Source organism: Ammospiza caudacuta, chromosome 2 (genome assembly GCF_027887145.1).
Source record: "Ammospiza caudacuta isolate bAmmCau1 chromosome 2, bAmmCau1.pri, whole genome shotgun sequence".
Taxonomy (NCBI): Eukaryota; Metazoa; Chordata; class Aves; order Passeriformes; family Passerellidae; genus Ammospiza; species Ammospiza caudacuta.
The window spans coordinates 7119861-7142207 of record NC_080594.1 but is presented as its reverse complement, the minus strand read 5'-3'; the positions used below and the strand labels follow the sequence as shown (position 1 = coordinate 7142207).

The following is a 22347-nucleotide window of genomic DNA, read 5'->3' as shown; positions in this document are numbered from 1 at the left end:
GTAATCAGCTTCCACCAAACCCAAACCATGAAAAACAGCAGCGACTTACCTCAGCCACTCAAAATTTCTCACCCCAAAGAGCAACAAAAACAAACAAAACCTCAACTCTTCTGCTGTAGCTGCTGAAACACAAGGTAAAAGGCAGTGCAAAAGGGAAATGCACAGATTCCGGGGATGAACTCTGGGGCTCTGATTTCCACATGGGCCAGGAATGGTGCACTGGGCAGGGAAATGCACTTCCTGTGATCCCTCCTGGATCTAGGGATGCTCCACATGAGGGAAGCTCATGGTGGGGCAAAAAGAAGCATTAAGCACTTGTTAAGGACAAATGCAAGAGGCTGCTATACAGCCAGAGATTTCTTCAAGGCTAGGGGGTTTTCTCACAAGATTTTTTCCTACTGAAACATGTAAATAAACGTTACTTTCCAAACTGCTGTTTCAAATGTGATCATGAGTGGCTAGCAGTTTTGTAGCCCAGGATAGAATCTGTCTCTAACTTCTGTCACCAGCAGCTTGCCTTCTCCTTATTTCCTGTGGGGCTTCTTTAGTTGGTTTTGGTACTCTGCAACCATATTGTGACTACTTCTTTGCAACCCTCTAGATTAAATTTACTTTAAAATATGTATTATAGGACATAGCATAGAACAATTGTTTCTAGAGCTGTTTCCCAGCTTGTAACTCTGGAAGTTTCTCTCTCCATAAATTCTCTATGCGTCTTCTGCCATTTGATGAATTCAACAAAACCATCATATTTTGCCTAATGTATGTTTTCCTTGGGTTTCCCCTCCCTAAAGACTGATGCTATCAAGGAGCATCATTAAAAATAATATTATTATCCCTTCAGATTTTGTTTGTCCTTCAGGGCAAACTCTAGAGGTACTGTAGAAGGGGTGGAGTTCAGCTGCTGTTTTGGGGTGATTTTATGATAAGTTGGGGAACTTGCTACTTACCAATTAGTAAGAGGAAATACCTGAGGACTCCTTCTGAATCACATTTGGGGATTAAACTATTTTGCTTTGTTTAGCATCAGGAATATTTGTACATGTCAGCTTGGTGAATAACAGGATAATGCAGAAGAACATTTTTCTGTTTGTGATAGAATGTCTGCCTTCTGCATCTGATTTTCAGTGTTATTTCTTACTGGTATTTTAAGGTATTACTCTTTACTCTGTTCTGAAGTGTGTTTCCTCAAGAATCTCTCTTGCCCTTTGGTCTGGAAGCATTGGAGCTTCTGGCCATGCTGCCCCACAGACCAACTGCAAAGCTTGTTTAGATAACAGCTGCCACTGGATGTCACAAGATGTGCTTCTATGCCTACAGAAACCATCAAATTAACACTTCTGAGTTAATCAGGAGAAGCATGGCATCATATCTGGCAGCTGGAATGATTTTAATCACACATTTTTTTCAGATGTATAATTAGTAAAAAAAACCCAGGGACTTTTGCTGGGATTTTTTTTCTCTATCAACATGTTGTTAACTCATTTCAAACCCACTTGAGCCAGAAAAGAATGGCAATTTTTGGTTATACTCCTGACATGGGGGTGACATGATGTCCCTGTCAGTGAATCCTGGGAAGAAAAGCTCAGCTGGTGTTTCTAAACACTCAGATCAGCTTTTCCAAGTGTACTGATATGGCAAAGACTTGAAAACCCCACGATGTGCAGACAGGCACTTCATTCCTAACCTGCCAGGGGACCCTTTCCTACAGCTTTTAATCACTAAGCTAAGAAGACTCTTGCATCTTTCCTATAATGTTTCCTGGAACGACAATACAACCAAAAGTAAGTCTTGTCAAAAGTACAGAGCTACCAACTGTCATAATTAATGCAAAAGCACTTTAGGATGGATTACAGTCCTGCCTTAGAGAAGGATTTGTGGGAATTGTTTTTTTAATTTCCTCAACCACCAACCAAAAAAAAAAAAAAAACAAAACCCACACCAACATTTGCTGACATTTATAGGGCTGCCTTAAAAAAAGGAAATATATACTCATGCTTTAGAGGAAGACACAAATGCTTCCCTGTCCTTGGGGATATTCCAGTGCTCTGTAGTGTTAACATAACTCTCCAAAGGCACGGAGATGGATGGTCCTTTGCTACCAAACCATACGAATGCTAGCACTTTAAAAGGTGATTCTTTAATTTGATTCTGTTTTTTATGTGAGCATCTTTTTGGAGATAGGGGGAACTTGATATAAATCCTGATGCAGTCTCAACTGCTGCCAGGCATAATCATCACTTGCTAATGAACCAAGTGGAGGATATGACTGCAGAATGCATAACTTTCCAGTGCAAGCTCTTCAAGGTGAAGCTGACAACTGATTGCATTTCCTTGACGATCTGAGACCGTGCCCCCTTCAGAGAAATGAGCTTTTAAACAGCTTCCCTCTCCCGTAGGGAAGACTATTTCACCACTTATCTCCACAAAGTGCTGTCAAAGCCTGGGACATCAAGGTGAGAATTCAGAGAGTTAATGTGGGAAACATTCTGCATGGTGTTGGAGAGAAAACCTCAACAGGAAAAGGATGGAACCAGACCTGGAGAAATGTCTGGTCATTATCTGGGTGCAGGGGAATCCTGCTTTCTATGGGATAAGGCAACACAATTCCTCCAGGGGGTATTTACAGACAGATCCAGCATATTCAAACCCAGATATTCTGATTTCACTTGTGCAAAATGCTCTGCTAAACACCAGCTGCACAAAGGTGAGGTGGCTGCCTGCTTTCTTGCATTTCTCATGGCGTTCAGCGGAACATTAGCAATTCCAGACCACCAGCTGAATGCCACCAACCCTCAGGAGAAACCCTCCACAGAAAAAAACTTTGTCCACGCCACGCAGAGTCCGCCCAAAGTCCAGGGAGCTTTATCGCCAATGCTCGGGGTTGGATCTCATCGCCGCCGCGGTCAGGGCACCTGCACGGGATTCGTCGCCACGAGCCGGCGATTCTTCCATCCGCTGCTTTCGGGGAGGAAGAACCGAGGGAGGCGAAGGGGCTTCAGGCACGGGCCGGCCGAAGCGGCCGCGTCCCTCACAGAGCGCCGGCCGGGCCCGCGTCCCTTACTGAGCCCGGCCCGGGCCCGCGTCCCCCACAGAGCCCCGGCCGGGCCCGCGTCCCCCACAGAGCCCCGGCCGGGCCCGCGTCCCTTACTGAGCCCGGCCCGGGCCCGCGTCCCGCCCGGCGCGGCCGCCGCTTCAGCACCGGCCCTGGACAGCGCCCGCTCCCGCTCCGCCCCCGCCGCTCTCGCCGCCCATTGGCTGCGGCTCCGCCGCGCGGCCGCCGCTCCCCACGATTGGTCCGGGCGGGCTGTCACTCAGAAGCGCGCGAGGCGGGCCCCGCGGCGGGGCCCGCCCCTTTGCTTTGTAACGCGGCTTCTTATTGGCTGCCGGGCCTGCCCCGGGCTGCTGCCATTGGGCAGCGCCGCGCGCCAGTCACGCGCCCGCCCGAGGGGCCGGGCCGGGCCTGAGGGGAGGGGCCCGGCCGGCGGAGGCGGAGCCGAAGGGAGCGCGGAGGCGTGGCCGCGGCGCAGGGAGGGCCGGGGTGTGGCGGGGGCCGGGCCCAGGGGCGGGCCCGAGCGCAGAAAGGGGCGGGGCGAGCCGAGGTTGCCCTTGTGTCTCGCGCCGGGAAGCGGCTGGAGCGGAGCGGGAGCGGAGCCGGAGCCCCTGCGCATCCCCCCGCCCCCGGCGGCACCGCACGGGACAGCTCGCCGCAGGCCAGCCGAGAGCAGGACGGACGGACGGACACGCCGGCAGGGGCAAGGGGAGCCGGCGGGGGCACCTGGCACCGCTCCGCGGTGGGAACCTGAACCTGCCCAGCAGCGCCGGAGCCAGCGGAGAGAGCCGCTCTTTCCTCCTCCTCCTCCTCCTCCCTCCCCAATCCACCCCCGCGACCCTGGTCCTCCTCCTCCTCCTCCTCCTCCTCACCCCACTGGATACAGCGAGGGAGACACTGCGGCGGAGGCGGCGGCGGCGGCGGCTCCTGCGGGGGGAAGGAAGCGCCCGGAGAGCGGAGCGGCGGGAGGCTGCGGATCTGCGTGCCTGGCGCCCACCCAGCCCGAGGGGAGCCCCCAGGATGCGGCTGAAGCCCGGCGCGCTCCTGCGCTTCTACAGCCTCTGCGGGATCCTCGTACAAGGTACCGCCTCCTCCCCACCCCTGCCCCACGCGTGGGGAGGGAGGGACGCCGGGGGGGCACCGCTGCGGCCCGGGGCATCCCAGATTTCCCCCCCTCCCCACTCCTGACCCGCTCCCTCCCTCGCCCCCCTCGCCGTGCGCCCCCAGCCTCCCGCTCGGGTAGCGCTATCCAGCGCTGAAGCGCCGCACGGCTGTTAACCCTTCCTGCCCTTCTTCCCTCGCCTGCCTCTTCCCGCCCTCCTTCGCCCTCCGCGCTTCTTCCCCCACCTATCCCGACCCCCGCAGCCGCCCCCCCGATGGCCGTCTCCTCCTCGCCGCGAACGTGTCCCCCGAAAGTGCGAGTGCGGCCGCAGCGGCGGCGTGTGCGCTGCCACGGCATCCCGGGGAAACGTGCGGGCTCCAGCCGTGCCCCCCCGGCGGGGGGCGGCGGGATGGGGGGGTGCCCGCGCCTCGCTGCGCCGCCGCCGCCGCCGGGAGTGCGTCTGTGTGCGAGGCATCGAATGTGCGCGCAGGGTAATCGGATGAGCGCGGATCCCTTCGCCATCCTGCTCCTAGGCGGCTCATCCTGCAGCTAGTTTGCGGGCTGGATGTGTCCCCCTCTCCCTGGATGTGTCCCCCTCTCCGTGCCGCCCGCCCGCCGCCGCTCCCCCTCGTTCCCGTTATCCGGCCGAGCGCGATGGAGCGGCCGCCGCGCAGGGGAGCCCCGCGACGCGCTGCGAGGTGACCGCCCGCCTGCCGGGGAGCCTCCCCAGCATCCCCAGCCCTCTCCCGCTCCAGCGGGAGCCGAGCCGGCCGCCGAGCCGCGCTGCCACCGGGAGTTTCCCCTTCGCTCCCGGGATGGCGAGCGGGGAGCGGCCCCGGGCCCGGAGGGTACGGAGCCACCGGGGGAGCCACGCCGGTGCAACTCGCCGGCGGACCCCGCTCCTCCGGGGCATCTCCCAACCCTTCCCTCGGTATTTCTGTGTGGCAAAGAGAAGCGGAGAGTCGATTAAACTAAGTGGCCTTGTAGGTTTTTTTTTTTTTTTCCCTTTTCTATTATTTTTTATTTCTCCCCCCGCTCTCCTCCGTCATGCCATTTCACGTCAAGTTCAATATATTTCGCGTTTCACATGGCTGCGTCATGTGTCGGGCGAGCTCTCCGGAGGGAGCCGCGGCTGGCAGCCCGGAGCGGGGGCACAGGAACCACCCGTGTTCCCGAATCTGGGAGCCTCCCCCGCTGCCATCCATCCCCACGGTCCCGACCCCCCGAGTGCCCCCGCTCCACCTCGCGGGGAAGTTCCCGGCCGAGGAGCAATGGGAGGGGAAGGGAGAGCGCTGGGCAGCGGCGGAGGACGCGTCCGTCGGGCGGATTATTTGTATTCTTTGCCGGTGTTGATGGGTTGCCCGGTACGTCACGGCACAAGGAGCCGCTGTGTTGGTGCTATACAGGATTATTTATGGGGGCATGTGCGGCGCGCTGCACCTGGGGGCTGGCTCCTCTGTGCCTCTCACATCTCCCTGTGAATTGTCAATTCATTGCCCTGCAACGGGGCTGGGGGTGGGAAGGCTCTGGACTGACTTTGTGTCACCAATAAAATCGGGGCTGCTGCTGGAGGAGGAGGATTTGATCTTTGCCGAGATGCAATCAGCCGCATTCAGCACGGCGCGGCTTTAAGAGTAAACCAGTGATTAAAAACAGTGATGTCTTTCACTGCAGTTTAGAGAGCGTGCCAGGCAGGATGGAACTCTGTGAACTGCATCAGGTAAAAAACGTGTTGCAAAGAAATGGGGTGTAGTGCAAAAAATCTGACTGTGACTGTGTGAAAATAACCAGATTGGGCCTGTCCTTGCAGATGGGAGAAAGTGATGTCTAACACATTACCCAGCTTGCCCTCTGAGTGTGTAAAACATCTCCCTCCCCTCTCTTCTGTTTCTCACACAATTATTTTTTCAGCTCCTGATTAAAACTTCAGTCAGAAATACTTAGGCTCTCTGTGTACCACACTTCAGCAGAGTGTTCTTTCAAGGGGATATAAAGAACCTGTAACACTCAGGCAGAAGTGAGAGGAAGTAATTTCTCCAAGCCTTGTTTCCTGAGGTAAAGGAGAATGGAGGAGATGAATAAATACATTCCATAAGACTGTCCTCAGTGGCAGCTGTATGCAACAGAATATCAAATTCCTTCAGTCCACCTTAAAGTGCAACTTCGTGAATGTTGTTTGTTAGTTTCTGCCATTTATTTTGACAGAAGTAGCAGACACAGTTACCATTAGACGCATTTCTTGTTGATAGCTTAATAGCTGCATTTTAAAGTAGTTTTTCCTTTGGCTTGATTTACTTCCCCAGACTGTCTAGTCAAGTGGCTCAATGGATTTATTAGATTCCTCAAATTTTCTGTTTGTGGGACAGGCAGGTTTTTCTGTCAGCTCTGATGGGAATAACATCTTTGTCCTGAGGATCTGAAACACTTCTGCAATTATTGGTTTCTGGTGGTGGAACTGAAGCTAATTAAAGACAAGATGACAAAGAGTCAATCTGACATGTGTCCTGTATGGAAGTTTCCCTTTCTGGCAAGATCTGTGGAGTGACTTGCCCAAGGAATCTGTCCTGAGTATTGAAGAAGCATCAGCTGAGGGAAGAGGACATAGAATAATGGTTCTCAGCTTGTGCATGGAATAGCATTAGCAGCAAGCAGTCCCTTCAGAGAGGAGGCAGACAAGAAGTACAAGAGCGCAGTGTCAGCTGCTTGCTGTGCAAGGGGAGCCAGGAGGTGGGAGAGGGAGTCAGAACATGTGGAGGAGCAGGGAAGTGGTTTGTCAGCTGAGTTTGGGGATGCTATTTGCCTGCTCTGCCCTCTCCAGCGTTTGCTGTGAAAGAGTGGGGATATCTGGCTGCTGCTGTTCTTAACTTGAGCGCTGTAATGAGCCTGGAGTGGTTAAATGATGTCCCAGGAGGTTAACCTGTTATTTATGTTTACAGAAAACCTTACTTTTTTTTTTCCTTTCTGTTCTGATTGTCTTTTGACTTTGTGAATGTCGTTAAACAAAATTTAACAGTTGTAAGGGGAGGCACGTTTTTAGAATAACTCGAGCGCTTCATCTGAGCTGCTGTTATGCAACCTGACGGGTAAGCTCGTTATTGTCGAGAGTCGCCACGTGAGAAACTGCTACAATAAAAATAGTTCTGCTGGATTCATAGGATACAGATACAGGTTAGGATTATCCTGGAATTGTAGCTGCTGTAGCCCCCTGCTGTGTGATAATGCAAATGGCATCTAATGCCTTAATGTGCTCAGCTCTGGGCAGTGCCATGTGTGGGAGCACACGATCCACGTCCAAGGTTTTGCCAACACTGGGAAAATCTTCTCAGTGCGGTTGCTTCAGACTCTTCAAAGGCTTGCAACCTGTCTACTAATGAAAACAATGTAGGGACTCTTTAATTTGTCAGAAACTGTGGCCACTGATGCAACAAATCAGCCAAGACAGGTAATTGCTGGCGGGTGAGACTCTTTTTCATTAGCCCGGATCTGTTACAAGCAGAATAAAAAACCTGCAAACAAACCTGGGCAAACATGGATATGACTGCTTATGAGATCATCTGAGCTGATTTAAGATGAAGTTGTTACACATTACTCAATATCTTGTGTGTTTAGAGTTTGTTTTGAATTTTCAGCTGGATTTCTGTTGGCAAAGCCTTGGCAACCCAAGGCTGCCTGCACAGGGGTTGTCTTGACAGCTAAGCGTTCATATGCTAATACAGTGTACAGCAAGTCAAATGCATGGAGTTTTAATTCTGTTGGTGCTGTGAGGGCATACAAAATTGCATAATAAATACAGTAGTTTTAGTACAGTCTTGATGTGGAATATTTTAGACACGAGTTGAAAGATAAAATTTTTCACTCTACTTGATGGTGTCTGTCTTTATATGACTTCCATCAATCTAACCAGGGCTTGGTAGGCTTATTAGCTGCTTAGTTCTCAGGTTGGTTCATCTTTTATGAATTATTTTGCTTGATTTCTTCGTGGCTTTTTATTGTTAGTCATTTTATAGCAGTTCAGGTTTAAAACATGAAGTAACTAAATCCATATTCCCATTGATGATGGCCCACGACTTCCCTGTGGAGTACATGAATAGGGATTACTCACTCAAATATTTATCACTCTTGCACTCTAAGTGTTTATCAAGTTTCTACCATGAAATGAGCAGTAAACAGTTTTGAAGTTTGTCACCAAAGATGTAACTCTATGGAAGTGCTCATTAACAGAAGCACCTCTGTTGAAGCAAATACATTTTTCTCCTCTACTTTCCTGTTAGTTTTTTTTTTTTTAATCATATTTCAGAGATGTAGAACAGTGAATCTGCCTCTGCTTTTAAATTTACTTGTCAGTTGCAATTCCATGATAATGTACTGCAAATGTCTAAGTTATAGTTTATTATTACAGAAGCCTTAGTTCTCATAATTAGCTCTCTCATCCCTCTGGTCTGATCCTGCTATTGACAAAATGTGTTGGATGACATTACCCTTATTCTTTCCACCAAAGAATTATTCTCTTAATAGGAGTTATTCTTTTAATATTGCTATTTAAATTGAAGCTTGGATTTTGAGGTGGTTTTGGGGTTTTTTTCTTCCTTTTCTCTCCTGTACATTACAAATGTTGATTATGTAAATGGTAACAGCAGTCATGTGTGGTATGGACGTGGACATCAGGTGCTTGCCAAAAAGAAGAGCAGTATAACCATCCAGAATGTGGTTGATTGAACTGGAACAGTGACTCCCTCTCCATCTAACACTTAAAAGTGTAGAAATAGGAGATGTGGTCATTGTCCTCTTAATGCCTTCTCCAAGAGAAAGAAGGATTACTTCAATTTTGTTCTAATTGAGTTGAACAGCAGGCAGAAACTCCCAAAAGTTAGGGCCTCTCAAAACAATACAGGGTCTTGTGTACAGAGATTGCCACTGACATGCTTTTTAAAATACAGATCCCAAAACAAATGCAGAATGGTAAAACTATTAGACACAGTTTAGTGTGTGCATCCTCTGGGATTGCAATGATATTAAGTATGTTCTTAATGAGCATATCCCTTCTTCCCAAGGAGTTTTTGAGGTGTGTTTGAAAGGAAGAAAGGCAAATATCACGTTCCAGTGGCAAGGAATAAATTGTAAAATCATGATTTCTCTCAGGAATTTGCCCTTGAGCAATTATCCATCTACATAATGAAAGCATTTTGGGAAGAACTGAGTATTTTCAAAAATGATTGTGGGTGTCTTTGCAAGCGTCCTTAATATTGTGGCTTTTTTTGTGTTTTTTTTTTTTCTTCTTCTGAACCTATTTCAGGATCTTTTCCCTTCATTTTATAAATTAAAATTAAAGACCAAGCCCAAATGTTTGCAGTTTCTCTTATGTTAATGCATGCTAAGCTCAGGATGGGTGCTTTAAATATCAATGCATAAGCCACTATCATTATAGCATTCTAAGGGGGTTGAAAGGAGGAGAGAACATTTATTTCAGGGACAGAACACTGGGGGCTCTGTAGCTGTTCTTCTGGTGCTCTCCTTTAATGCTTTCCAGCATGTGGAACAGAACAGAACAGAGAATCCAACAGAACAGCTACAGAGGGGTTAGTGAACAATGTAGGCGGTTTCTCTACCTATTTTCCCATCTCCTTTCCCTTTAATCTGTAAATGTGAGGAAAAAAAATCTTACTTGCATCCTTTGCTGTCCTTTTATTTGCAAAACAGAGATGTTGGGACCTTTGTAAGTCTTATTTAGGAATGCTTTTGCTGTCTTGACAAGTTGAGGATTTTTGAGGGAAGGACAATTTCCTCCCAACACTGAGTTGTGTTTACTGGTTTCTAGTTTAATCAAATGGCTTTTGGAGAGGGTGAGTGCTTTTGTAACTTTTGCATTTAAAGTAGCAGCAAATCAGTTTTAATATAGTTTTACATTACTATAAATTCGTGCTTTCATCTTTTTTTTTTTTTGTTTTTTAATACTCAATTTGGGTTTATCTTTTTTTTTCCTTAAATAGCTGATAGAGATTATTAACTGTGCATAGGCAGCTGCTCTTTAGTTTCAGTAAAATAATTATAGTGTATGTTCCTCAATTCAAACCCCTAAAGTTCTTTCAGAGCTGAACATGTTGCTGTATAAATTTTGTTCATGTGGAGGTACCTTCCTGAACAACTCTACAGTTTTTCTTCTGTTTTTTGAATGGATTTGGCTAGGTTTAGGTTTTTTGTAAAGCAGTGTGTGTCATCACATATCCAGTATGGAAGTTGTTTAAATAGCTTTGATATTCCCTCTATCATCACCTTTGTGTAAACAGTTTTTTTGGGAAGGATAGTGCAGGAAAGATTGTTATTTATGTTAGAGGTAAAAATATCCTGGTGATGTTTTAAACCTCTTATATGCCACAGTATTAATCAATGGTTCTAATCATGGTTATTCAATTACTGAACCTTAGTTGAAGGAACCAGACTCTGCTGCTACATGCAAAAAATATCTGTGACCACTTTTGAAGATACAGTTACACCTTTATCATCAATGTATGATGCACTGCATTATTGCTGCTGCTTCTGGCAGAAGCTGAATAGGCAGTGCAGCTGTACAGACCCATTGGAATCCTAAAACTTCCGTTTTTTTCCCCAAGTTCAGCACTGGAGATTCAAGAACTGCCACTGACTGACAGCTCTGAAGAGAGTAAGACCAAATTACTTCACAGCAGCAGCTGTAGTAGGCACGGGCAGTGTGGTATTTTCTGTCTGCTCAGATATTTATCCCAAACTGACCTACATCTGCTGGATTAACAGTGTAACTTGACCTGCTTTTATTCCTGCTATGCTGCGAGGCAGGGAGGCAGTTCTGGTTAGTCCCTAACCAGGGAAAAAGCTGTACTAGTTGAAGCAGAAGCAATCAAATTTATTTTAATTAAAAGATGGTAAAAAGTATGTTCTAGCATCAAGTTCATTTCATATTTATCCTTTTTAAAGGTTTCTTTTTTCCTTCTCTGAGTGTTAATATATTTTTATATGTGAACTTAAAATCTTGACATGCTGGTTGGTGCTTTATTGTGGTACACTCGAGAGCAGTGAATAATTCTCCATTGATTTTCACAATTTATACAGAGAAAGTGAGACTTAATTTGATAAATGAAAACACTTATTTTCACTCTTGAATTTCTTTAACTGAATGAGATTTTTCATGTCTTCAAATACACAGAAACATTGAAGTGCAGCCATTTGCAAATTGGAGAATCAATGCAGTGACTATAAATTTTACTTACTAAACTGATTGCTAATCAGACTAACAAAGTTTCCCAAATCTGTGACAGGTCATCAAATGGTATAATATGTTGAAATATTCTATTTATATGAATTCTTTTGTTGGCAACTAAGAATAATAGTAGTGAGAATGAATCAAAGAACTTCTTGTCTTTGGAGGAAACCTTAAACTAACACGCCACTTCTTAAATGACATGTGAAGCATCTTCTTGGCATTGCAGTTTTCTCTTAACTTCACAGTTATTTAACTTTCCCATTGCAGGTTTATAATAGTGTTACTGATGTTTTCAGGCTTGTATAGTGTAGCTTTGTAACACTATGAAAAATAGGTGAGATTTGGGCTGATATGGAGGAATATAGAAGTGCCATCTTGTTCAGTGGTGGTTGTGGTCAATGACAAATTACATGTGTGCAGTCAAGAGGAAATCCCTTCAATTTTAATTTAAAACCAATTGTAGCAAAAGTGGCATCACCTAACACTGAGAAGCTTTTCAGAACTTAAATACCAAGTCAGATAATTGACAGGACATTGTATAGTAAAAGAGTGTCTCTCATGTTTTGGTATAAAATTGGCAGTGAATTAGCTTTAAAGACTGTGTTTTCTCTAAAGGCTGGAGTCCTCAGCCTGACATGTCTTAGGGCAAATCTTGACTGCTGCTTGTATTAACACAGTCAAGATGGTGTGGTTTCAAACACAGGCAGGGTATAAGCAATTTAAATATAGGTTAAAATGAGTATTTGCCCATCTTCTGCAGAACTATTTGCCATTCTTCTTATTATATGGATTTTTTTGTCAAGTATGTGGCATATCTCTCCTCAGTAAATGTAATGTTTGTGGTTTACCAACTTTTGGTTAATACTTCTTTTTGCTGTGTAAAATGCAAAATTGGTTCTTAGAGTGAATAAAACTCATTAACTCCTTAAATAATAGTCCAAAGCTCACGTAATTTCAGTACTTTGCCCACAAAATAAGTCTGAGTTTTAGAATTGGACAAGAAAAAAATTTAAATGTTTTCAGCTTCCTAAGCCATCTTTGTTTTTCAAATTATAAATCATTACTGCTTTGCTGCATTCTGAATGGTGAATTTGGGAGCCACTGGGAAAGCATATAATCAATATAAATATATGGGCCATTTGTTTTTATTTATGAAAGATAAAAAAACCTTAATGGCTTGTAGACCTATTTATGGGATTTTCACATGCTTAGCCCATAAGATTAATGTAGTTTCAAATAGTTTGGAATCTAACATTGGTTTAAGTGACTAGACTTTTATATATTTTGTGGAAGCAATATCTGGGGACAGGGGGAGGAGAAGAGTTCTTGAAAACAATGAGATTGTTGAATTTCCCAAGCTGTCTTTGGATTTTGAGAAAGAGTTATGCCAGATTTTGTACAAATCTGCTTTTGTCTGTTAGAAGTGATACTTCTGCTCTGCAAAAGAACAATTTCTTCCTGATATGATGAAAAATGGAATAACAGGAAATCTGGATAAAGAAGGCAGTTGAACATGTGCTATGAAGGATATTCTTCATTTACTGTGATATCTGTACCACAGGATTTGCAAGTGCAGCTGCACTTAATGTTCCTTAGACTATGTCTCTTGCAAACTGAAATATACCAGAAACCCCAACAGGAAAACAGAATCTAGTAGTCTCTATCATTTCAAGTAAACAAATGAAAAGTTTTTGTTTAGATTTAATATAATAGTTTTTTTTTTCCTTTTAATTGGTTGAACTTTTTTATAGAAAGTAAATATCTTCAGAAATAAATTTCAAAATATGTGAGTAGCTGGTCACAGATAAATGCAGATTAATCTCCCTCTAGGCCTTGTCTGTGCAGGATGACTGCCAGCAAAAAAAAAACAAAACAAAACAAAAATAAACCTTTATTTTCCTTCTGCTTGCTGCTTATGGTGGGGAAACAGCAGTAGCCCTGCTCTGTATGCATGAGGGATTTGCTTTCTTAAGATTGTGAGGATAAAGGCCTCAAATTTGGATCCTGTCTAATCTGTTTACATTGATGTGTCAATTCTGCAAGGAGTGAGCTGTGCCAGGACAGAGCCTGCGTGTTCTTCATGGATGATACCTGGATGGATGGATGGATGGATGGATGGATGGATGGATGGATGGAGGACAGGACATGTGGACAGCCCATTTCTCTTGGAATAAAACATCCCTCTCTGGACTTAACGCAGAAGCCTTTGCTGTGGAGGGCCCAGACCTCTGTGAAGATGAGGCTGGAACAATCCCTGTATGACTGCAGGCTTGCAGGATGCACTGGGACTTTTCACTCTTCTCCTGCTGTGGCTTTGCACCTCTTCCCCTCTGCAGGAAATGGAATGAAACAAGTCAAGATTCTAGGGGAAGTGCATTCTTCAGAAGCTGTGAGAGGACAACCTTCCTACTTTGAGGATAAATTGCCTGAGATGGATGTGACAGCAGGAGTAGAATTTTTTTTTTTTTTTGCTAGAGTTCGGTTTGGTTTTGTTTTATTTTTAATTATTGGTGTTTTCTGCCCACTACTTCTCTGCCTTCCTCAAATGTGTGCTGAACAGAGGTGAGGAGGAGAGCCAGTTGGAGTCAGTCCCTGGCACTGCCTCCTGCCAGGGACACTGGTTTCAAATGCTTTTTATAGGGATGGTCACAAAGCTCCAGTCTCTTTTGTCCATTCACCTGATTTTTTTTATGTCAGCAAAACGTGGAGGACTTCCTACAGGCATAAGTAGGACAGGGTGAATATGAGAGCTGAAAATACTTCAGAAGTCACCACAGGAAAACCAGGAATTGCGATGGATTTCTGCAGATTGGTACAAATGTACTGCATGAGAGCATTTCAGCGTAGCCCCATTTAATTTTCCTCATTCTGAGTTAAGAGAAATCAATTGCTTGATTTGAGCATCTCATTCAAATGCAGCTGAAGCACTTGGTATGTGCAGTTAACTCCCATTTTCTCTCTAATGTTACAGGACAAGCCATTTCACTGTAGAATGCAGTAGGACCCAGAATACTCCCAGTATCAATGTCACTTGTGCTCTGTGTGAATTAAGAGGCTTACAGAAAAGATTCAGTGAAATGTATATTGATATGAGAAATTGGAGTTGACTTATGAATATCAATGTCAAAACAGAAGATGTCTTCAGAAATATACTTCCACTGCTATGTCCTCGTGATCTGAGTGAGATCTTAGGAAATCCAGCATGTCTATAAAATGGAATTACTGCTCTGCATGTGTAGCAACATGCTTATCAAATTTAAACATTGGCAGCCACGCTGCTACAACCTGGGTAAGATGTTTGACCAGAAGGAGTAAGCAGTTTCTTAGGTGCTGCTCTTGCCTCCTGGCAAACCTCTGGATTGTCTCAATCTCATTCTCTAAAAGGGGAATTTTTCACATGAAAACTCTCAGTTCAGCTAACACCTGAAATATCTACCCCATTTCTGAAAGGCTTCTGTTGCTTGCAGAATAGAAAAGTGACTGTGAAGCAGCTGGCAAAAAGTTTTTTAAACACATTACTGTGTTTTTAAACATATTATTGGGGCTGTCTGTATTGTGAATATATTTTTTGTGTCTGGAACATGTGGAACACTATCAAGTGTCAGGCTGTTGTACAGGGGAATCAATACAAATGCAGTGTTTTGGCCAAATTAGGGAATAGTCCCAAGAGTAGAATTAAGAAAAGCTGAGCAATCCATCCAGTGTTTGTGGTGCTTCAGAGCAAGATTTGTATTATTGCAAATCTCTGCCATCCTTGCGTGTGCAAGTTGGTTTTGATTTTTTTTTTTTTTCACAGCATACCCTTGTAATGCATCCACATCAGATGCTTTAATAACTCCTGACAAACGTGTTAGTATTGTTTCCTGTGGCAGTGTGACAGATTTTATTGCAGAATACACACGCATATGTGAATTCAGATTACAAAAATAAATCAATGGATGATGATATTTGAAAACTTTTAAATAGAGAACTAGGTGGTGCTGTTCTTTCATCTTTGTTGCTTAGCTGAATTCTTAAGTATGGACTGAGAACACCAGGCTACTACTTTTCACTAATTTAGCTGTCTTAAATGTTAGAAGAAGTTATTTTTTCAGATTTCATTGAGAATGCTACTTTAACAGCTAATAATTTCTCAGTGAACAATTTGTATTTTATGGGAAAGAACTTGTGCATTGAACAAATGGTATAGTTTTATTCAGCATGGTGATATACTTCCTTTTATTTTCAGTTTGAATGACTTTGGAGCTAATTCAAATAACTTTTTAGACTCTATACTTGGTGTTATATTTAGGTTTATTTGTTCTAATCAGTTTAACTTGTTTAGTTGTGTGAACCTTTTTAATCCTTTTCCACTGTTGGTTTCTTAAACACTTTGGGACTAATTTGCTAACAGCACAATGAGATCATCAATAATTGCTGGAAGAAATTTGTTGTAATTCTGTAGTAGCACTATATAAACCACAATTAATTAAACAAGAAAACCAATTTATTAAGTTTTATTCCATTTACAAAAAATATAAATTTTTAATCACTGTCTTGTCTCAATGCCATTAATGCTGCAATAGGAAATGGTGCAGCTAGATTATAATGAACTGCCTAGGAACGAGATAGATTTGTTTTATTAGTGTTCAGTGTTGCAGCAGAATAATAAATGTCTAATTAGACTCCAGCTCCAGTATGTAGCACTTCTGTGGAGTGCCTCTCATTGACCACTGCTTCAACTAAAACGTTGAAAGAACAGATGGAAGATAAAGAAATAAGGGGAAAATGTACTTCTGCACTGAAAAAGAAATGAAAATGTGCTCTGCCTAGGTCAGAGTTATAAATGTGTTTGCTCTAAGTATGTAATTACTTACTCAAAAAATAAGCTGCAGCTGTTAATGGAGGAGTGTGAAAACACTTTTTCATGGAATTTGTTTCCCCTATTCCTTCTGAAGTGCTGCAATACAGAGTGGAATCTGAAACAGAAAGTTGGGTTTGTACTTTATGCTTAATAATGAACCATCAAAAAATGCTTTTACTTGACTCAAATTAGGGATTTAGTCAAATATCTAAATAGTACCCATACAATTGCAAATTTCTATCTACCAATGTTAAAAGCAATAATTAATTTTATGTTGATTTTTGTGAGATTTTAGCATCACCAAAGTAGCTATTCCATGGTTTGAAAAGCAATGGAAGATGTTTTGATTTATTTCGAAAAACAGGAAAGAAACCCAAAACAACTCCAATTCACAAAAATTAAAAAAAATCTGTTTTATTCCTGACAAGCAAATATTCTTAGCTCTGAAGCAGGAGTCACATTTTATTATCCTCTTTGTGGTAATGGACTTTGTCCAGTGTTTTTGGTTTTAGTTTTTACCATTAAAAGCTACTAATAAAAACTCACTGCCAGAGTTACTTCAGTGCTTAGTGCTTGCTTAGTGCAGAATGGCATCTCAGAGACAGTGGTTCAATTTGCATTGGTTAGCAGACTATTTGCTTTTAAAAGGGATGTGTTAATAGATTTATGTTCCTAACTGTAATTGGGTACAAGTGTGCAGAAGGTTTCTGAATGTCTATTATAAATTTAAGATTATCAAACCAGCTACCTTCAGAAGTTTGCACTTTCTCCCACAGCCCATAGTGTGGGAGATCAGCACGTACTTAAAATTATTGCAAGTACTTAATTTTTACAGCATTTTCCTCTTTTTTCTCAGGAGGTGTTGGACCCCTGAACCGAGTCCTTCTATGTGCAAGTGTTCTCTTAAAGAAGTATTTGACTGGAAAGAGGGAGAATTTATTATAAGTAGTTAGTAATTTTCAAGTGTTTTGATTCAAAACCACTAAAATTTATTATTTATGTACTGTGTTGGAGGTGGGCTGTCAATAAATAAATGGACCACTTATAAGTCTTTCTGTCCCAGCCCATGCTTTTCAAAGCAAGCTAAGAATGAATTTATGAAAGAGTGAGGTGTTAGAACTAGAACTGCTGCTATTTCACTGATTTTCCTAAGTTACAGATGCTATTTAATAATCTGATTTAAGCCAGGTGCTCTGAAAATGTCCTGTGATTTCTACAACATTCTGCAACACTCCAAAATAACTTTTAGAAAATGGATGCTGCTTGATCCTTAGATGTGAGGAAGAGAGAGGGGGGTAATATTATTATTTCAAAATAGAGGAAATATGATAAAAACCATCTTTATTTCTTTTGTTCTGCTTAGGTTCTGGGAAGCACAATGATTCCAAAAACATCAAATGTGTCCCTGCCCATGGCAGGGAGGTTGGAAACAGGTGATCTATCAAGTCCCTTCCAACCCAGGCCATTCTCTGGTTCTGTGATCAATAAAGCTCAGATTTGCTTTCTTAGTACATTAAAATAACATTAAATTATTTTTTCGTTTTCCCCCCCCTAGTGAGTGTTACCAGTATGAGATCTGAATGAGGTACTGAGTTTTAGGTAACTTCTGTTTGAAATCATTTAGATTGGCACAGTAGGTTTTTTCCCTTGGCTTACATTGCAATGAATAATTTATACATGAGGTGCAAGATGAGACTGTATATAAGGTTACTTTCTAATCCAGGAAAATGCCACAATGTAAAGGAGCCATAAAATACTTTGCATTTCTATTTGCGAGAAAATTATATTATTTTTTTCCAACATTCTTTGATTTAAGTTTTGTGTTCCACTTCCAGATTTTCTTCTCTTTTCATCTGTGACTTTATCTATTCTTTCTCCATCGTCTGAGCTTTTACTTTTTTGTTGTTTTGTTCTTATGTCAGCTGCCATAAGTCCTGATATTTTAAATTTGTTACATCAGCTGAGTCATAATTCTGAATAAACATGAAATTACTGTGTGTTTTGGGCCAAAAGCATGAGGAACCCATTGTCACCTGTTAGTAGTGTGGATTTGGTTTTTTTTATTTTGGTGTTTGTTGTGTTTTTTTCCTGTAGTTTGGATTTGAGTAAGGATAATGGGGTAATACTAAACATTAATATCTGATTTAGTAAAAAAGACAACTGCACGCAACTTAACTTCCATGGTATCTATGGAAAGCTTGTAAGAAGGAGACAATAGAGAGCTACCTCGTTTTTTGATAACAATATCTCAGATTTTGCTGCTTTTGCATCACTTTTGAGTTCTTAGATATTTTCTTTTGATATTTACAAGTACTTCCTCTTTGTTTTCACCACATTTCAGTTGCCACAGAGTAACTGTTTTATTTCAAATATAGTCAAAACAAGGCTCTCTAGTATGACTTCAGTGTAGGGTGTGACTCCGGTTTGTTTCTTCAGCACACCTCAAGACAGCTCACACTTCAGAGCTCAGCTGAAAACTAAACAGATGTGTAAACAGAGAGAATTTAACCTCAAGCCTTTCTTCCAACTATGGAATTTAAAGGAAATAGTTAATGTTTAGAGTAAACAGTGCTTACTCCTCTTTATCCCTTGATAATGGGATCTCAGAACCTTAGAATTTAACTTTTTTAAGTTAACACTAGCTAAATTGAGTTCTAATGCCATTCAGGCTCATGATAGTGATACAATTTTTTTTTTTTTGAGAGTTGTTTCATAGTATTTGTGATGGTTAAGTCATCTTGAAAACCTTTATCTGTGCATAACATTGCAAACATAGCAGAATTAAATGGAAATTATGAGAGAGGCCAAGAATTGTTTGTGTACTTGAGTTTATATCCATACTGAAAATAAGTGACAATGAAGGTAGGGCAATTATTGCATGACATTTGATGAACCTAATTCAGTTATGTATCTGACTCTATGCAAATATTCCAAGTACCTAGAAAAGAATTTTTTTTAGGGATTTTGTTTTTGCCCACCACCCTTCTGTCTCCCCACTTCCCTGAAGAATTTGAAGTGTGCACAAAACTTTTCCAGCAACACTTAAAAATACAAATAAAATTCTGAAGTCCAGCTCTTCTACCATGAAACAAGTTGTTTAAGCTGAAGCAAAGATGATGGTGTTTTTCATCTCTGTAGGACTCAATTATTTGGGATTCTGTTCATTTTCATTGTGAAACACATAAGTAATAGGTATCAGTTCTCAGATAATATCAAGGTGATTTTTTTTACTGTAATCTATGTGTTTTCTATGATTTTTTGCAGTTGGAATTGTAGATATGCCGATGTGTCTGCTCTGTGAAAATTCAAAGGTGCAGTCACAGCATGTGAAAAGTCATTCAGTCCCACAAGTGTGTTGGCATTTTTCTCAACTTGCTGAGTGCATAAGCTGTAAATTTTAAGTAATTGCCACGTAGAAACCTCATGCATATAACAGGACCATTTTATCTATGCCTATTTGTCAGCAGCTGCATCCCAGAATGGATTTGTTAAATAAGTACCACTGTTCTGCAGTCTGTACTTGTATGTGCTTTAAGTTGCCTGATGACCTCAGCAAAGCAAAAACTCTTCCCCCACCCTACCAAATAGTCTTCTGAGATTGTGGAGGTAATAAAATTTGTTCAGAAAAGTGATAGAATAAGTAAGGCTTTCAGCCACCTAAAGTGTTGGCTATTTTTTTCACTATTGGTTCATTACATCTTTTGTCTTGTTGCTGGCAAGTGCCTTTCAACATCTTTATTTTTGGGGCTTTCTCATCACAAAATACCATGACAGATGAAGTATAAGTAGAGTTGAGCTCACCCTTCTGCACTAACCCTTTGAGTTGAGCCTGCCTTATTCTATATAAAGAGCATCTTCTGAGCAGTTACAATTATACCAGCTTATAGCAGGGTTAAGGGGCTGAAAGAGGAGCTCTCCAAAGTCCTTGAGCTGGAAACATCATGGGGATGTGGCTGGGCTAATTAACCTTGTGTAATTCATTTTCAGTACACTGGTTTTCCTTACTCTTCTCTTTGCAAACACAACAATTTAACTTTTTTTGTTAATACATGTCCCATTCTTCTCAGTGAGAATTTTTAGTATCATCTCATCCTAGCGCTGTATTAAACTAGATCTAGTCATTAGTCTTGGTGCAGACTGCTAAAAATGCATCTTGAAATCCAGAATTTTGAGTGAGATGTAGTCCACTTAAAAATGCAACACCCACTGTGGTTAGTAGAAATTCATATTAAGAAGTTTGGAAAAAAGTCAGCTTGCATTTTCTGTTATTTAAGAAAAAATACGTGGTATAGAGGTTACATTTATTTAATGTTTTACCTATAGTTTTAGCTATATTTGTATGTAAACACTTAGACTAAGTTTAACTCTATAAACATATATATATATATATATATATATAATATATTTTATCACTTGATTTGCACTGCATTCAAAGTTAATAAATTAGATGTCCATGAATGAGTTGGCTTCTGGCAAAAATGTTGCCAAAAACTAAAGACAAATTAAGTGCAATAACTGAAATGTTCTGGAAGTGAAATGTGAAAACATCCCCCCAAAATGTATGGTTTGCTCTCTCTAAATAGAAGCTACATTAAAAAGATGTACTATTTTTTTTTTTTTTTTTGAAGTGTTAATGCCAATGCAGCTGAGTTATGGAAGACCTGGTACTGGCTTGTTCAGCAGAGTCAGAATGATGCTGTTCCAGGCCATTGTGGGTCATCTGGTTAATGCTGGATGTGAAAGGCTATGCTACATTCCAGCCTTTGTCCTACTTTCCTGAAACAGATGCTCCTCGCTGAGGAGACACAATTAATTTCTATGGAATGGGTGGGTGTCTGCTGGCCTTTCCTTAAATGAAGCCATTTCTGTTGGTTTTGGTTAAATCCTTTGCTGTTTGTAGCTGCAGGAGTTCATATTTTGAGGTTGGCAATTTCATAGACTCCAAGAGAAGCTGAACAAATGGAAATACAAACACCTAATAGAAATACTTTCAGTGCTTTTAAGCTTTTTGTTTATTTTGCAAGCTGTTGAGCTTATTAACCCTGAAAAAAGTAATCTGAAATGGTAACAAATATAAGTGTTAAGGCAACCTCTTCTTTCACAAAAAGAACCTGAAATTTGCCACACCAGGTCACTTGAAAGACCTCTAGTTTCACACTGAACGTGGTTTAATGAACGTTTTCTTTCTTTCTTTGAGCGTTTTTTGTTAAGCAGTAATTCTCCTGTAGAAGATTAAGCTATTTCCTGGCAAGAATAAAAGGTGATAGATCTAAAAAACCACGATGCCACGAATTTCCTTGTGCATGAGAAGTGCACCCAGTAAGTTTTCAGTGGCAGATGTGCTGCTTTTATTGTTGGCTTCCACAGGCTGCGGTGAGGGGAGCTGCCAAACCGGATCTCCTGTGGGCAGCGCCTTGCTCATCCTGGGGTTTCAAGGCTGATCTCCATCACCTACAGGGCTGAGTGTGCACATTTAGGTGGGGGAAGCATCCAGGCAGGGTTTGCAAGGCTGGGAGGAACCTGTGTAGTCATGTGGAAGAGGTTTCAGATGGAATCTGGGCTTGGATTGGTTTTCTCTCTTATGGGCAGCACAAAGCTGGATTCACACTACAGCTTTGGTAGGATGTTGTGGTGAGCAAGGAAATGGGGAAATGCAGAGTTCTGAAATGCTGGATGGAAAGGAGAGGGACGGGACTGATGTACAATAATATGGTAGAAGGGAGAGCAACAGGACATGTGATTTGAGACATGAGTGCCTGCTGTAAAAAATAGGGAAATAAGATCATTTCAGATGTGTACATCCCTGCCACATGTAACTGGTTCACCCTCACTACACAGTTTAGTCCTAATCAAATTGCAACTTAAAATGTGTTCAAAGTTTTTCATTGGAATTAAGAAATTCCATTCTTGAACATGCTTCAGCTTCATGTACTTTCTCTACTAAAAGAACAGAATACATTTCAGGGTGAAACATCAAATACCAGTGTAATGGTATTACAATGGAATCTGGGCTTGGATTGGCTTTCTCTCTCCTGGGCAGCACAAAGCTGGATTTGCATGACAGCAATTTGGTGGGATGTTATGGTGAGCAAGGAAATGGGGAAATGCAGAGAGTT

General features: G+C 42.3%; 1 protein-coding gene across 3 annotated transcripts in view; it reads left to right on the top strand.

Moving 5' to 3' along the window:
- Positions 1-3694: 3694 nt before the first annotated feature.
- The window catches only part of CADM2 (cell adhesion molecule 2), a 569374-nt gene continuing 550721 nt past the window's right edge, over positions 3695-22347 (top strand). For all 3 annotated transcript variants that reach the window (XM_058825123.1, XM_058825124.1, XM_058825122.1), the window contains exon 1: positions 3695-4133. In XM_058825123.1, the coding sequence (XP_058681106.1) occupies positions 4073-4133 (61 nt within the window). In that variant the 5' untranslated portion in view covers positions 3695-4072. The remainder of the gene's footprint in view (positions 4134-22347) is intronic.